At 44.2% G+C, this 17,628-nt stretch overlaps 1 protein-coding gene across 2 annotated transcripts in view; it reads left to right on the top strand.

Annotated features, from left to right (window-relative positions):
* Positions 1-17,628, top strand: part of SMG7 (SMG7 nonsense mediated mRNA decay factor) — a 66,971-nt gene that overhangs the window by 13,322 nt on the left and 36,021 nt on the right. For both annotated transcript variants that reach the window (XM_081867298.1, XM_081867299.1), the window contains exons 2-9: positions 8,685-8,716; positions 9,438-9,555; positions 9,988-10,120; positions 10,945-11,116; positions 11,399-11,470; positions 12,205-12,355; positions 15,447-15,582; positions 16,735-16,897. In XM_081867298.1, the coding sequence (XP_081723424.1) occupies positions 8,685-8,716; positions 9,438-9,555; positions 9,988-10,120; positions 10,945-11,116; positions 11,399-11,470; positions 12,205-12,355; positions 15,447-15,582; positions 16,735-16,897 (977 nt within the window). The remainder of the gene's footprint in view (positions 1-8,684; positions 8,717-9,437; positions 9,556-9,987; positions 10,121-10,944; positions 11,117-11,398; positions 11,471-12,204; positions 12,356-15,446; positions 15,583-16,734; positions 16,898-17,628) is intronic.

Raw genomic sequence — 17,628 nt, forward strand, 5'->3', positions numbered from 1 at the left:
AGATGGAGAGTGAGGGAACAGCTGCAGTCGCCTGCGGTTCCTGCACAATGTTTGCCATCTTGCCAAAGGTGGCAGGCAGCTTTACCTGCAGCAATTGCATGTTGGTTGCCCTCTTAAAAGACAAAGTCCAGCAACTGGAGGAACGTGTGTCTACGCTCCAAAGAATTAGAGAGCTGGAGCTCTTCTTGGAAGCAACAGAGCACACTGTCTCCACCAAGGAGGAGACAGGGGACTCCCCTGAGAAGGAGGCTAGTTCACCAACACAGGGGCCAGATATATGGAGAAACGTGACTCAAAGAAGTAGGAGGCCCAGGGTTCGCTCTGATTGTTTAGAAATACACAATCGCTTTGAGGTCCTCTCCCCTAGCATGGAAGACGAAGAGCAGACTCCATTTGAGGATCTCTCCCTCGTTACAGTCGATCAGGTATATGAAGACGAGCAGCAAAGTCAGTCCTCAGGGAATGTGCAGGCGACCTTGGAACGGACAGATCACGGAAGAACCCCGACCAAACCTAAGAGGAGGCATGTAGTGGTGATAGGGGATTCCTTACTGAGGGGAACAGAAGCAGTGATCTGTGGGCCTGACAAGATGTCTCGGGAAGTGTGCTGTCTCCCCGGGGCTAAGATCCAAGATGTAACGGAACGACTGCAAGGAATCATAAAACCCACTGACAAATACCCCTTCCTCTTGGTTCATGTGGGAACCAATGACACTGCAAGCAATAGCCTCCAGAAGATCAAAAGAGACTATGAGGCTCTGGGCAGGAAATTGAAGCAATTAAATACACGAATTGTCATCTCATCTGTCCTCCCAGTTGAACGACGTGGCCCAGGGAGAGAGAGAAAAATAGTAGAAGTGAACAGCTGGCTTCGCAAATGGTGTAAACAGGAACAGTTTGGATTCTTAGATCACGGACTGCAGTTTCTTGAAGATGGACTTCTGGCAAGCGATGGGCTGCACCTCACAACAGTTGGGCGGAATGTTTTTGCAAAAAATCTCAGAAACCTCATCAGGAGGGCTTTAAACTGACTAATGTGGGGGAGGGAGACAGTGCTCCTGAAGGTAGGAGTCTATCAATTGATGAAGATGATCATCCAAATGTCATAGACCGAATGGAGCAAACAGCACGCAGACCTAGTGATGGGAGGAAAAAATTCTTAAATAAGAGACACGGGGGAATGATTAATGGACTTCAATGTCTGTACACTAATGCACAAAGCATGGGAAATAAACAAGATGAGCTTGAGCTCTTGGTACAGCAAACTAAATATGTTTGTATCTGAAGAAGTGTGCATGCACACGAAAGCTCATACCAAGAACTGACTTAGTTGGTCTTTAAGGTGCTACTGGAAGGAATTTGTTTTGTTTTAAATATGACATAATAGGCATCACTGAAACCTGGTGGGATAAGTCCCACGACTGGAATGTAATAATGGAGGGATACAATCTATTTCAGAGAAACAGACCAGACAAGAAAGGAGGAGGAGTGGCGTTATATCTCAGGGATGTGTATACCTGTGAAGAGATCCAAGATTTAGAACCTCAAAGCCAAAGTGAGAGCATTTGGGTCAAAATTAAGGGAGAGAAAAATAACAGGGACCTCATTGTGAGAGTTTACTATAGATCCCCAAGCCAAACGGAGGACATAGATGATGCCTTCCTGGAACAGATGGCCAAGCATGCAAAAGGAAGGGAGATAGTAGTAATGGGGGACTTCAATTACCCGGATATTTGCTGGATGTCAAACTCAGCCAAGAGCATAAGGTCAAACAGATTCCTCACTGGCCTTGCAGACAACTTCATTGTCCAGAAAGTGGGAGAAGCAACAAGAGGAACAGCCATTTTAGATCTGGTCCTAACCAATGTTGATGACCTGGTTAGTGGGGTAGAAGTGGAAGGATCATTAGGCGCGAGTGATCATGCTCTTCTGAAGTTTACTATACAGCGGAAAGGAGCAGCCAAGCATACTAGGACTCAATTTCTTGACTTTAAGAAAGCCGACTTCATAAAACTTAGGGAAGTGCTGGGTGAGATCCCATGGACAGTAATACTAAAAGGAAAGGGAGTTCATGATGGCTGGGAGTTTGTTAAGAGGGAGATAGTAAAAGCACAACTTCAGGCAATACCAATGAGATGGAAACATGGAAGGTGCCTAAAGAAGCCAGGGTGGCTATCTAAAGAACTTTTAACTGAGTTAAGATTAAAAAAGGATGTGTACAAAAAATGGAAAAGGGGGGAAACCACCAAAGAGGAATTCAAACAAACAGCCAGCACGTGTAGACACAAAGTCAGAAAAGCTAAAGCACAGAATGAACTCAGGCTTGCTAGAGAGGTTAAAAGCAACAAAAAAGGCTTTTATGGGTATGTTCGTAGCAAAAGGAAGAACAAAGAAACAGTGGGGTCACTCAGAGGAGAAGATGGTGAAATGCAAACGGGACACAGAAAGGGCTGAACTCCTCAATGCCTTCTTTGCCTCATTCTTCTCCGATAAAGAAAACAATGCCCGACCTGAAGAATTTGGAGCAAATGATTCAGCAGAGGAAACACAGCCCAGAATAACTAAGGAGAATACTTGGCTAGTTTAGATGTATTCAAGTCTCCAGGGCCAGATGAACTGCATCCAAGAGTATTAAAAGAACTGGCAGATGTGATCTCAGAACCATTGGCAGTCATCTTTGAGAATTCCTGGAGAACAGGCGAAGTCCCGGCAGACTGGAGGAGGGCAAATGTTGTCCCTATTTTCAAAAAGGGGAAAAGAAGAATGTATAACTTGCTGTTGAAGTGGAATACAATAGAGGAGACAGTGAAACCAGCTATGATTAGATGGGCACAGGATATGGGTCATGACATTATGTTCGCTGACTGGGAGCAGTTATGGACCACAGGTATTAAATTTACGGCATGTAATGCCTTAAGAGAAAACATTATGAAAATGATTTACAGGTGGTACATGACTCCAGTCAAGCTTGCAAAGATTTACCATTTGCCCAATAACAAATGTTGGAAATGTAAAGAGACTGAAGGTACCTTCTTCCACCTTTGGTGGACCTGCCCAAGGATTAAGGCCTTCTGGGAAATGATTTACAACGAGATTAAGAAAGTACTTAAATGCACCTTTTATAAAAAACCAGAGGCATTTCTCCTGGGTATGGTCGGCCAATTGGTGCCGAGGAAGGACAAAAACTTTTTTCTGTATGCTACTACAGCAGCAAGGATTCTTCTAGCAAAGTATTGGAAGACACAAGAGTTACCCACGCTGGAGGAGTGGCAAGCGAAAGTGATTGACTTTATGGGACTGGCAGAAATGACTGGCAGAATCCGTGACCAAGAGAAAGAGACTGTGGAGGAAGATTGGAAGAAGTTTAAAATTTATCTTAAGAGTTATTATAAAATTGAGGAGTGCTAAAATGTTAAGGGAAAGGAAGATGTAAAATTACAGTGGTAAATTTTTTGTATGATTTAGGGAGAAATTGAAAAGGAGAACAAATTTAAATTTAATTGGTTTAAAGAGTTGCTGAATAATTGTAAAATAAAAAAGGAATGCAAAAAGGGGAAGGTATGGGGAAGTCCGAGAAAGGAGGTTTATGAAAATGAGGTTAAGAAAATATGATTTTATGTGTGTGTTTGTATTTTGTTTTTGTTGCGTCTGTTTTAAAAAATTGGAAAACTAATAAAAAATTAAAAAAAAGGGGGGGGGAAGAGAGGACCCAAATAATTACCGCCCAGTCAGTCTGACATCAATACCAGGGAAGATTCTGGAGCAGATCATTAAGCAAACAGTCTGTGAGCACCTAGAAAGGAATGCTGTCATCACCAATAGTCAGCATGGATTTCTGAAAAATAAGTCATGTCAGACTAACCTGATCTCGTTTTTTGACAGAATTACAAGCCTGGTAGATGAAGGGAACGCAGTGGATGTAGCCTACCTTGATTTCAGCAAGGCATTTGACAAGGTGCCCCATGATATTCTTGTAAAGAAGCTGGTAAAATGCGGTCTTGACTATGCTACCACTCAGTGGATTTGTAACTGGCTGACTGACCAAACCCAAAGGGTGCTCATCAATGGTTCCTCTTCATCCTGGAGAAGAGTGACTAGTGGGGTGCCACAGGGTTCTGTCTTGGGCCCGGTCTTATTCAACATCTTTATCAACGACTTGGATGATGGACTCAAGGGCATCCTGATCAAATTTGCAGATGACACCAAACTGGGAGGGGTGGCTAACACCCCAGAGGACAGGATCACACTTCAAAACGACCTTGACAGATTAGAGAACTGGGCCAAAACAAACAAGATGAATTTTAATAGGGAGAAATGTAAAGTATTGCACTTGGGCAAAAAAAATGAGAGGCACAAATACAAGATGGGTGACACCTGGCTTGAGAGCAGTACATGTGAAAAGGATCTAGGAGTCTTGGTTGACCACAAACTTGACATGAGCCAACAGTGTGACGCGGCAGCTAAAAAAGCCAATGCAATTCTGGGCTGCATCAATAGGAGTATTGCATCTAGATCAAGGGAAGTAATAGTGCCACTGTATTCTGCTCTGGTCAGACCTCACCTGGAGTACTGTGTCCAGTTCTGGGCACCACAGTTCAAGAAGGACACTGAGAAACTGGAACGTGTCCAGAGGAGGGCAACCAAAATGGTCAAAGGCCTGGAAACGATGCCTTATGAAGAACGGCTAAGGGAGCTGGGCATGTTTAGCCTGGAGAAGAGGAGGTTAAGGGGTGATATGATAGCCATGTTCAAATATTTAAAAGGATGTCACATAGAGGAGGGAGAAAGGTTGTTTTCTGCTGCTCCAGAGAAGCGGACACGGAGCAATGGTTCCAAACTACAAGAAAGAAGATTCCACCTAAACATTAGGAAGAACTTCCTGACAGTAAGAGCTGTTTGACAGTGGAATTTGCTGCCAAGGAGTGGGGTGGAGTCTCCTTCTTTGGAGGTCTTTAAGCAGAGGCTTGACAACCATATGTCAGGAGTGCTCTGATGGTGTTTCCTGCTTGGCAGGGGGTTGGACTCGATGGCCCTTGTGGTCTCTTCCAACTCTATGATTCTATGATTCTATGATGCCCTTTCTGATTCTGCTGCCAGTCTTTCTCTTCCTGCCTCTGCTCCCTGAAAACGTTTGCTATGCATCTAGGCCTGTGATATAGCGAAGGCCAAAGAAAGGGAGAAAGGGCTGGCCTTCCTGTTAGGCAGGGAGACAAGGCTGCTTCAGGTGCTAAAGTAGGGGGGCAGAAGAGCAAAACCCAGTTGGGAAAAGAGGAATCTGTTTCAGTCTTGCTCTATCTTAAGGAGCTTCCCAGGACCTTCTGAGCAGAGGCACGTCAGTTATGGAAGCTAGGAGCTAAATGGCACCTTAAACCTAGGTTATGGGCGCAACAACAGAATGTCTAGGCGTACTTTTTAATGACAAGAATACAAAGCTGAAAATGAATGAACTGCAGCTAAAATCTTATGTTTGTTTTTCACATGCTCTAGTCCTTCCCCTGCCCACCCCACTAATATTCTGAAGAGGGTCTCTTCTCCAGTCTTCAGAGAGTGGCTGGAAATGGGGAGGCAGAAAAAGGTCCTCCTTTCCTTCCACTCTGCAGTTTTAATCTGAAATCTTAGGTGCAGTACTGCGCCCAAAGCTCAGAAACTGCTTGCACTGATGAAATTCTGTATCTCAAAATGTGCCTAGAACAATGGGAGTTTCGAATGCTGGCCCCAGACTGGGGACTGCTTCTTGGATTATACTGGTCTGTTGATTTTTTGAAAAGCGTTCTTAAAACATCAGCACCAAATAGAATCTCTGGAGGAAACTGAAATCATTGGGAGATGAGGAAGAAGCAGAGGGGACCAGGGAGGCTGGTGGGGCTCAAGACCAGAGTGGAGGGGGAGCAGGAGCCAGAGGCCAGGGGTGCAGGGAGGGTCTTGGCCAGAGCCATCACAGGTTGCCTGGGGAAAGAGTGGCAGGCTCTGAGCAGCCTCAGTTTTCCCCACCTGTGAAACTGGACCAGCTGGGCAACTGGCTGTCGTGTTTACCCCCGCTGCAAACAAAAAGGCAGCACCAAAGGGAGGACAGTATTGTGACTTTATTGCATTGTATAATTTTTTAAAAAATGAATTTGTCATTGTTTGTCTTACTTATATTTATATGATGCTGTGTTTTATGTTAGAGATTGCAATAATGCTGTTTGTGATTATTGTGAAACACTTTGAGCTCAACATTTGTTTTTGGACAAGCGAAATACAAATATTAAATCAAATCAAACCCTGCTTTTCTTCCTAAGTTGCCTTTTACTTTGTATTTCTTTATTCAACTTTTTTTTTAAGGTGCAGAGGGTGACAGTGGACTACAGCAGCCCTGCCATGTAGTCTGCTTTCTATACTGCACAGTGGGCAGCCTGAGGGAGTAACATAAAACAACGCTGTTGTGTAGACCACTTGTATTATTATGCTCAACCTAGCAGTTCGGAAGCACCTCCAGGTGCAAGTAGATAAATAGGGACCGAGGTAAACGGCGTTCCGTGTGCTGCACTGGCTCTCCAGATGCAGCTTGTCACGCTGGCCACGTGACCCGGAAGTGTCTGCGGACAGCGCTGGCTCCCGGCCTCTAGAATGAGATGAGCGCACAACCCTAGAGTCTGGCAAGACTGGCCCGAACGGGCAGGGGTACCTTTACCTTTATTGTGGCTTGGAGGAGGATCGTGGCTGAGAAGCGTTTACAACAGCCACTCTCATTTTGCCCCAAGGCAGCTTGGTGCATGTGGCTGAGAGGTGGGGGGGTGGTAGGGGGCTCACAGCAACCCTGCAGTGCAGGCCACACTTTCTCCCCACAGGAGAGCTCTTTTCATAGCTCTGTAACTGGAATTCCATGCAGGGAAGGCATGCCTCTGAGCATATACAGACCACAATCCCAGGCCCCAACACCCCATAGGGGTTTTTTTTGGGGGGGGGGAGAGTGAGTGAAAAAGTTGCCTCTGCTGCCTTTGGTCCGCCCATCCTTTCTGCCTGGCTTATCTTTGCTGGTTTGCCCACTCCCCGCCCAAAGCCAAACTTCAAAGGCCCTAAGGAGGCCTACCCTGCAGGGCTGCTGGGAGTAACCGTCTGTCTCTCAAAGGGTGATGGGGGCTCCTCTCACCATGAACCCCAAGAAGAAAAAGGGCAAAACGCCTTCTTTGATGCTTGCATGGCGTGTGACTTTTAAAAGCCTCTTTTCACATGACACTGTGCCAGGACTGGGGCCTCTCACACCCCCACTTCTCTCTTTTCTGGGGACAGGACTCCTTGCTGCAAGGCAGGCGAAAGGGGAGAATTGCAAAGAAACTGAAACAAATGCCTAGAGAGGCTTGTGCTAGAAGGAAATGAAGGAGAAAGACGCGGGGGGGGGGTGGAGCGGCAGGTGAGAGAGAAGCTTCATTTTGAAATGCACCATTTGTTTAAGGGGCATTTTTAGAAAGAAAGAAAGTTGTTTAAACACTAAGAAATGGGATGATAAGCTCTGGGGTTTGTGCCTCTTTATGGATTCCAAGATATCTGATTGTTGGAGTTCAGAGGAATCCCTCATCTGGATCTTGTGTAGAAATGAATTTTCTTCAGCGGAAGAATGGGTTTCAAAGTTTTACTGCAGAACCGTCTTAAATACTGGTTACAATAAGATAAACATTACGAAATACCAAAGTAACACAATGTAAACAGTTATAGCTGAATCCACTATGGGGGTAATGGACCCCTTCAGGCTTCTCCCCACCCCGCCACTTCCACTCCTTGAAAACCAGGGAATCTGCTGAATTCATTCCCGGTTCAAGGTGACGCGCGCACAGCCGGGCTCCCTGAGGAGGAGGCAGAGGCTGGGCTCCAGGGTCAGTGTCCTGGAGGTTTGGGCTCACGCTGACCTCTCCCCACCCTCAGCCCCCACCCCCACCCTGCCCCGCTTCTCCTTTCCCGCCAGGGCAACCAGTGGCGGAAGGAGCGTGGCAGAAAGAAAGCAGCATCTTTCTTTTGGGGAGCAGGTGCGTTCAGCCGTCACCCCCCTCAAGATGGCACCTGGCCCGGCCCACCCCCCTTTCTCCGCCACTCCTTTTGAAGGTTAATACCATTGTCCATTACTTGGACCAAAAACCTTTGAAATTTATTTTTTCAATATTTTTGGCAGTTTACATATGCCTATTCCAATGCAAAGTCTCTCAACAGAACTGAAATGAGTTCAATATTTTGGTTCTGCATTACGGTAATACTTTTTGAGGGATGGCATGGGGAGTGGGGTGGTAAGAGTCTTGCTGAATATATAGTTTCAGGATTACAAGTCATGTGTTCAGGGGGCATTTAATAGGATAGAGGTAAATGTCAAAGTCACTAAACCTGACCTAGAGGAAATATTATAGTGTGGGCTTCCTTTTCTTTTTTTGAGCGAGAGAATCACTACTTTTCCATTGTTTGGTATCTCAGTAAGATGGTTAAATGCATCCTCTTCTAATGATAATTTTGGATATTTGATGCTGAGCATCTAATTACTCCCCCTTAATGTGTTATAGGAAATTCTTTTTTGACACCCTTGAGTCTTCCAGATTGAAATTCAGATCGGTTGTACTGTGCCCATAAAAATGGGGCACCTAAGATGTGAATGTGCTGGATTTTTACTTGCATCAGCCCTTTCTGGTTCTAACAATTATTATTTTGTATTTCATTTGCAGGCAGGCAGAAGTCCTGAAGGCTGACATGACGGGTAATGAGCTTTGTTTTTCATTTCAAATCAGCCAGAAACTTGGGTGGTCTGCTTTCCACAATTGCTACCTCTGGATGTGAATGGGACCCGTTCCAGAGCCCTGTTTGCATCCTGAAGCAAACGCAACCCGCGTCTGCGTGGGTCGCAATTTGCCGCTTCTGCACATGCGTGTGATGTCATTTTGAGCATCTGCGCATGCGCGAGCAGCGAAACCCGGAAGTAACGCATTCCATTACTTCCGCGTCACTGCAGAGCGCAACCTGAAAATGCTCAAACCGAAGCTACTTCAACCCGAGGTATGACTGTAAAATACATGAACTAGGATCAGTAAACTGTGTTTTTCATTTTAATGTGTGCCCTCTACTTCTGACAATGCTTCTCACAACTTTGATATCTGCCCCCTTTTCTGCACCCAAAACACAAGAGATGTACTAGCATACCTCGCAAAATAGTGTTCAAGAAATTCAGAGCTAGGATAATGTGCCATCATTATTGCAGAGTAAGCAAATTAATACACTGGCAAATTAATACACTTTCCACATTTCCTTCACCCTGAGAAGTTTCAGACCAAAATCTTGCATTACAGGGTGTTTTCAGCTGCAGCCTTTGCTGATGTAGAAAGGAAAGTGTTGTATCTTGGTGGATCCTCTTTTGAGGAAATGGCAAGGAAAATGCAGTTGTTGTGCTATCATAATAAAACCTTGATCTTCTTACTACTCAGATTCAAAGCTGGGTCCAGCTGAGGCCTGGACATCCAGACAGGCTTTGCAGGACTTATACCAGAAAATGCTGGTAACAGATTTGGAGTATGCATTGGACAAAAAAGTGGAACAAGATCTGTAAGTATCTTAAACTTGGGCATGTACTGTTTGTCAAAGAGATCCCTGAAATTTTGGGCAGAATTAATGGCATATTCAGAGGATATTCTTTTATCTTTGAGTATGTCAGCTTAAAAAGTTTAACTGCTCTTAACAGAACTTTCAAGGTATCACTTGGGAAATTATTTTGAAAAGGTGAAGTTTGACTGGAAATGTGGTTTGACATAAACCATAAATAATTCAGTGATTATTTTATTTCATTTTTTATATTACATGTAGCTGGTAGTAACATGGGACAAATGTGTGATATAGTATTGAGCTAAAAGTATGTATTGTTACTTGGATGAACTGTTCACATGTGAAGCTGTTTTATTGAATAGGAGGCAGGGTTGTAAAGAGTGAGGCCTGCAGAGTGTCCCACACTGGACACTAAACTTCTCTTTCTTCCTGTAGGTGGAATCATGCCTTTAAGAATCAGATCACAACTCTACAGGGTCAAGCAAAAAACCGATCAAATCCAAATCGGAGTGAAGTTCAGGCTAACCTCTCTCTGTTCTTAGAGGCAGCTAGTGGCTTCTACACACAGGTGAGTTGAGGGATTGCACTATGAGCATGGGGCATGGAAATGGCATAACTTCCATGGCACCAAATAGGTTTTGTATGTTTCTTGCCCCCACAAATTTGCCCCCGCAAGATGTGGTAAAGACTACCAACCTAAACACCCTTAAAAGGGGAATAGACAAATTGACCAAGCTGTCAGTTGGTGCTTAGTCATGATGGTTGTATGTGACCCCACAGTTTCAGAGGCATCCATCTTAAAATTCAGTTGCTGGCTGTGGAACAGCAGTGGGAGAGGGCTGCTTGAGTCTTCCCATAGGCACCTGGCTAGCTGCTGCAAAACAGGATGCTGGCCTTGGGTCCAATCCAGAAGCACTTGCCTTTCGTTCTTACATGCATGTATATTCCATTTTGCTTTTGCAATATCTCTTTTGTAGAAACATTAGGTACCCTATGGACATAACTGATACTGAGTTAGACTATTGGTCTGCCTCGTTTGACATTGTCTCCTCATAACTGCTTGCAGCTCTTCAAGGTCTGCCTCAGCCCTGCAGTCAGAGAGTCATTTAACTGGAAATGCCATGAATTGAATCAGACCTTCTGCATTCAAAGCATGTGTTTAGCCACTGACATAAGGCCTTTCCCCTAATATTAGCTGAGGAGAGGTGAAATGAGTTTAGAATGATACAACATGACCTCTGTGTCCTTTAGATTTTCATGAACTTCTAAATCTTATATAGAAGTGAAGGTGGGCTTAAGGATAACACTCAAAGTTGACCAATTCCTTCAGGCTTTTCTATCTGGTTGCTAGTTTTGCTATAACTATTAAAATTGATTTGTTTCTAATTTTAGCTACTGCAGGAGCTGTGCACAGTGTTTAATGTAGATTTGCCCTGTCGTGTGAAGTCCTCCCAACTGGGAATTATCAGCAATAAACAGACGCACACCAGCGCCATTGTGAAGCCACAATCTAGCTCCTGCTCATATATATGCCAGCACTGCCTTGTCCACCTTGGAGACATTGGTGAGTACCATGAACACGGACAGTAGAATCTACAGGAGGAAGGTATACATAAGCTGTGCAGTGACAGTGAAAAATAGAGTTTATGTCAAGTATTAATAGCAATATGTAATTGGAAGGAGAGAATAGGAGCACCTGCCAGGTTGGAGTAAACCAAGGCTCCTAGTCCAGCACTATGTACAATAATAGTCCACAAAACCTATTTATTTTAAGAAACGGTGGGGTGTAGCACATTGACTAGTAGTGTAGAATGTTCTGTTTCAGCAATTCTTCTTGATTTTTCAGCTCGCTACAGAAATCAGACCAGCCAGGCTGAGTCTTACTACAGGCATGCAGCTCAGCTTGTCCCATCCAATGGTGAGTTTATGGAATGCAGTCTGTGTGGGTGAGTTTGCCAATTCTTGATCAGTTGTTTGCAGCATAATCCCACTGGTTCTGTGGAGCTTAGTTTCCATCGTCATACTCTACTTCAACACTGAACTCCATGGAAGAAGGATGTCCATATACCACATTAATTCTATGGGATTGGCAATGGATAACAGAGCTAAAATGTTCATACCTCATATCAACTGGATATTTATTTCATTATCATTCTTTCAATTTTTCTCTGTGTTTAATCCAGAGGGATCTCCATAGTGGCTTCCATTAAATAGTTTAATTGTATTTTATTATCTATTAAAACCACCTACATATTTCCTCCCTCTTCAGGAAAGCTCTGCCATTCCATTGCTTCCAGACATGTCCAGTCCCCTGCTCAGGCTCTTCCTTTCTGTTCCTCTACCCCCTAAGTGAACCCTTTCTTGAATCAGAAAAAAACTTGTGTTGCAGCTGGAGATGTGTCCCGTGGCACAACCTGCTAACTACATGTCCCTTTGCTTCAGTAAGTTATAACAGGAATGTTAGCAAGCCAGTTTTTGAAGCAATCCTCATTACTACATTAGGACTGACCTGCTTATTATTGACCATGGTCAAAAACTGTTACTCCAATAGTAGCTGCTGCCTAGAATATGGTAAAATAACTGGGTTGTACTTACAGAGTGAGTCCTTTACTTTATCAGAAACTTTTCTTCCCTTTAAAAAAAAAACTTTAGGTCAGCCTTACAATCAGCTGGCTATTTTAGCATCCTCCAAAGGAGATCACCTGACCACAATTTTCTACTACTGCAGAAGCATTGCTGTGAAGTTCCCTTTCCCAGCTGCCTCTACTAACCTACAAAAAGCACTTTCTAAAGCACTGGAAAGGTAAGGCTAATATTTTCTAGGTAGTGAGATAACATTTATAAGCTTCAGGCTATTGCTACAATATAAATCTTTTCTCCAAGATGCTGCAATACTTATATATGTGTCTTTTATAAGTAGTTCTTTATAAGTTACAAGTAAGTAATTTCTTTTCCTCTGTGCCTCCTACAGGTTAATAGTAGCAACAAAACATTTATTCTGCCCCTGTGATTGTAAATTTAATATGACAGTGCCATTGAATTTTCACACAAATTAGTTACAGACAGGGCAAGGTTTTGTTATGTCAGTATACTTACGTTTTGCAAAATGGGCTACAAGTATTTGCCTGAACACACAGTGGTTAAAAATAGAGGTGCAGGAGTGCATACAAGCTCTGCCGCCAGTGTCCCCCCCCCCCCCCAGACTCCTCTCAGACTTGTCAGAATTCTTTATCATGTGACTGAAACCACCTTGGTTGTGCTGGCCAGTGATCTCCCATGGGCTAGGGACAGAGGTGAAAGCTGTTCCCTGGTTCTGGATTTCTCGACAGCTTTTGATACCAACATAGACCTCCTAAAAAACCTCAACAACTTTGACTCCCTAAAAAAAACAAAAAAACACTCAGCCACTTTGGTAGATCACTGCCAGTTTTTTAATAGTGGGAGTAGATTTCAGTCTCTTGAAAGTTGGACATGTCTGATCTATATGAAGCCGCTGGAGAGATAATAAGGGAGTTTGGGCTGGGTGCTCACCAGTACGCAGATGAATCCCAGCTGGACCTCTCGTTTAAATTGGAACCAGTGAAGGTTAAGAACACCCTGTGTGAGTGTCTGGAGGTGGTTGGAGGATGGATGGTGGTTAACGGATTGAGGTTGAATCCCGACAAGACAGAAGTACTGTTTCCGGGGGTCAGGGGTGGAGGACTCCCCGGTCCTGAATGGGGGTCACTGTGTCCTTGAAGGACCAGGTCCATAGCCTGGGGGTCATTTTGGAGTTGCAGGTTAATTTTGTGTCTAGGATGGCTGTCTACCAGCTCCATCTGGTACGCCAGCTGAGACCCTGCTTGCCTGTGCTTTGTCTCAGTGCACTCTGTGTGGGGCTACCTTTGAAGGTGACTCAGAAACTACAACTAGTCCAGAATGCGGCAGCTGGACTGGTGACTGGGAGCTTGCTTTTCACCTTCCTAACTCCATTGCTGAAGCCACTTCTCTATTTTATTCTGCAGCAGCCACTTTCTCCCCCGTGTCCATCCTTCCTCTCCTTTCTTTTGTGCAATTCCATTGTGCACAAACCACCCCCATAGTAACTTCCTGCATCTTTCTCCCCCATACACAATGCAACCACTAAGCACCATTTTCACCTTCCACCAAGTTATGAAGCCACCACCCCATCCTGTTCTTCAGGCGCTTTCCTGCCCCTGCTTTCATCTTCAGCCCCATGCCCATTCCCCCTACTCCCCATTGTATCCTCTTTCTCACATTTTCCCTCCACACTCCTTTTTTCAAGTCTTCCTTACAGAGATCACCCCATTTTTTTGTCTTCTCCCTCATATTGTGCTGCCCCCCGTGTGTGCGCGTTTGTGTGTGTGTGCGCGCACACACACACAACACAATCACTTTCACCCTCTTCTATTTCTTCCTTCCTCCTTTCTTAACTGTCCCTGGCACCCCCATTTCCATACTTCTTCCTGTTCCCTTCTGTGCAGCCTTCTTCATGCATGCACACAATACTGGCATATGTCACTGTATCCTTAAGATTAATAGAATATTAGCTTGTTCATTTAGAGAAGGTTAAGTTCAGCTGATGTTGGCATTCATCTGTCTTGAGGGACAATGGAGTGCACTTCCAGGGGTGAAGTCAAACTGCTGGAGAATCACAGAGTCTTTTGTAGCTGTGGAGACCAGTAACTTGTGGAGACCAGAGCCAGTGTGGTGTAGTGGTTAAGAGTGGTGGATTTGCAATCTGGGGAACCGGGTTCGCATCTCCGCTCCTCCACATGCAGCTGCGGGGTGACCTTGGGCCAGTCACACTTCTTTGAAGTCTCTCAGCCCCACTCACCTCACAGAGTGTTTGTTGTGGGGGAGGAAGGGAAAGGAGAATGTGAGCCGCTTTGAGACTGCTTAGGGTAGTGATAAAGCGGGATATCAAATCCAAACTCTTCTTCTTCCTCTTCCTCTTGTAACTGCTTGCTCCCACATTGTTTTGGTGTGTTAGCAGCACCAAAGTGACCTCGTTGGGGCACAAGCTATATCTTCTAAATTATTTCATTGAATCTGGAACTTCATGTATGAAGACAACACATGATACCAGGAGTGAAAAATGTGTGGGAAGGTACTATGGAATATTTGGGTGGAAGGGTATATCCTCACAGCTCCTTCGTGCCCCTCCCATATTCTCAGGGTCTTGCTTTATACAAACCTCTGCTGCCATTTTAAAACCTGCCTTATCTTTTGCTTCCCCTCCACTACCCTGACTTCATGCAAATCCAGGATTGTGATGTAACACTCCAAATCCTCCAAAGGGGATGGCACAATTACAGCTTTATATTTTTATGTCTATAGGAAGATTGGTAAATGCACAAACTTGTCTATATGAATATATTTCCACCTACTTACTTGCATTTCCAAGTGGTGTACATAAAAACAATCCACAGAAAATGGAACAAACACAACAATTTTATTATTTATACCCTGCCCATCTGGCCGGGTTTCCCCAGCCACACTGGGCGGCTTACAGTAAACCAAATGCTACCTTGAAATGCCTGCTGGAGTGGTTAATTCCCAACAGTGAAGTGTTTTCTGCTGGATGGAGGCAACTTTTATTATTACTGCTTCTAGATTGTTGTCTGGAGAACACAACATGCCCTCAGGTTACACAGAGTGGCTGTCTGTGGTCTACACAAATGATTGAATTATTTTAATTTGAGAGTTTCTAAATGTTAATACTGCTTTTTATCTTCAGTGAAAAACTATCAATCACAGCTACAGCCTCTCCTGTTTCAAAGACGCCAACTTTCTTAAAAGAAGGTGCTAGTCAGCAGTATGCATTTGTTTTTGTGCCAGGGTTAGCTTTACAAAGACTAAAATACATGTGTTTTTTATCTCCTTAATTGCAGTCGTGATGAGGTGAAGACTCAATGGGGAGTGTCTGATTTCATTAAGGCATTTATAAAATTCCATGGCCATGTGTATCTGAGTAAGAACTTGGAGAAATTGAACCCTCTCCGTGAGAAATTAGAGGAGCAGTTCAAGGTTGGTTTCACAAGATGTACCCTGCTTTTCATGCTGAATCATAGAACTATACAGTTGGCAGGAACCACGAGGCTCATCAAGCCCAGCCCCCTGCAGTGCAGGAATCTTTTACCCAAAGTGGGGCTTGAACCCACAACCCAGAGATTAAGAGTCTCATGCTCCACCAACTGAGCTATCCAGCAGCTCGTGTGGGGACTGGTACTTTGTTCCCTTGCTCTGAAGGAACACAGATGCTCCTTTTATTTATCGCCCACCCCATGCTTCTTAAAAATCTGGTAAGAATGCATTGATCCATGTTCTTTTGTGACTGAAATAAGATTAATAAGGGCTTGAACCATGAGCCTTGTGGAGTGCCCCACTTATGGACACTGCCAACAGACATCTATCAGTAGTAAGAAATCATAAGTGAAAGACTAATTCTTTCTTGTATTTTTTTCCTCCCATTGGCTGATTGAACTGAAATTGTACTCCTCCTCCTGATTTTGGGTCTGGCCTACTGGTTCTTTCTTCTTAGCTTTTTATTAGTGTTAAAAGTGCTTAGGGTTCTGTTTTGTTGTGGTAGTGCATGTTGCCTTGAATACCGGTTTCTTGTAGAAAGACTATTATTAAACTTCAATAACAATAATTATAAATATCAAGCACACAAGCCCAAGGGAAAAAATGCTTTTGTATTCAAAATTGAAGTGTATGCAGGAGTACTAGGTCACCCATTGAGACTTATTCTAAGGTTTATGATGGTTGCCCCTATGCAGCTTGTGTGAAACATCAGAAACTAGCAAGAAGCCCATTGTTGCAACTGTTAAGGGTGTGAGTGGAAGGGAGATTCATACATTGCAAGGAATTAGGGAGCCAGGGAATAAAATAATTCCCTGCACTGCTCAGATCTATATTGCATCCGCCTGTGTTGATTCCTGTCTGAAGACCACCCAGAGGTAGGCACCAGGCAGCAGGTTTTGCCCTTTTTGCACAATGCTCCTCCCATAAAAGCATGTGGCAGCCATGCACTTCTGTGAGAAAAATCAGAGGTGCCTCAAAAGACAGCCTCAGGGCAAGGCTACACCTATAGTCAGTGTCCTTACTCACCAGCAGTCAAGCCTGTTCCTATATGCATTGTCCCATTCTAAGGTGTATGTTCTTCCTTTTTTGTTACAGAGGCTGCTGTTCCAAAAAACCTTTAATTCTCAGCAGTTAGTCCACATTACTGTCATCAACCTGTTTCAGTTGCATCACTTACGAGACTTTAGCAATGAGACTGAGCAGCACAGTTACAGTCAGGATGAACAGCTCTGCTGGACACAGTTGCTGGCTCTATTCAGTAAGTACTAAAGCTGACAGATCTTGGAGCAAAACCTATCCTGTTACGCTGCAAGGCTTTAAGGATGATTGTTACATAGTCAAGTCTGCTGGAAACGAGATATGAGATTCTAGGTTAGTTCACTTGTTGACGACTAGTCAGTTTCTCTTGAGCCACACGAGGAGGAGGAGGAGGAGGCGGAGATGCTGCGCTTGCAAGATAACTGTCCAGCCAGGTGATTCAAATAGTTATTGTTTGATGGGACAGGATGGGAAATAGTAAATTAGAAGCATCTTGTTGCTCCTAGTGATGTTAACTGTTTCTGAGCTGCTTCTGTGGTGGCTGGAATAGCATCAACAACTCTTAATACCTCCCCCACCTCCTTAGCCTGTTAGGAAGAGAAGTAGGGTGATCACACAACCTGAAGTCTGCCCATCCCTGCCCTAGCTTAGTGGGGATCCTGAATGCAACAGTACTGGAACACCCACCAGCTGTCCATAGCTCTCTTACTATCAGAAAACGCTCTAAATGTATTCATGTCCAAATCAATGTGTTATAGTCTAACTGTGTACCCATGAAATCAGCTTGTAGACTCAAGTTCTTCCCAGGTGCCACATATACTGGGTTGCACACATATAACTGTACGACACAGTGGCAATAGCTGCTGTCCAGCTTTTGATAAATTAAAGTTTGGTTTGTAACATTATTGTTATTAGTTATTTGTACAGTGGTACCTCGGGTTACATACACTT

This window comes from Podarcis erhardii, assembly GCF_964252035.2.
Source record: "Podarcis erhardii genome assembly, chromosome: 6".
NCBI classification, from domain to species: Eukaryota; Metazoa; Chordata; class Lepidosauria; order Squamata; family Lacertidae; genus Podarcis; species Podarcis erhardii.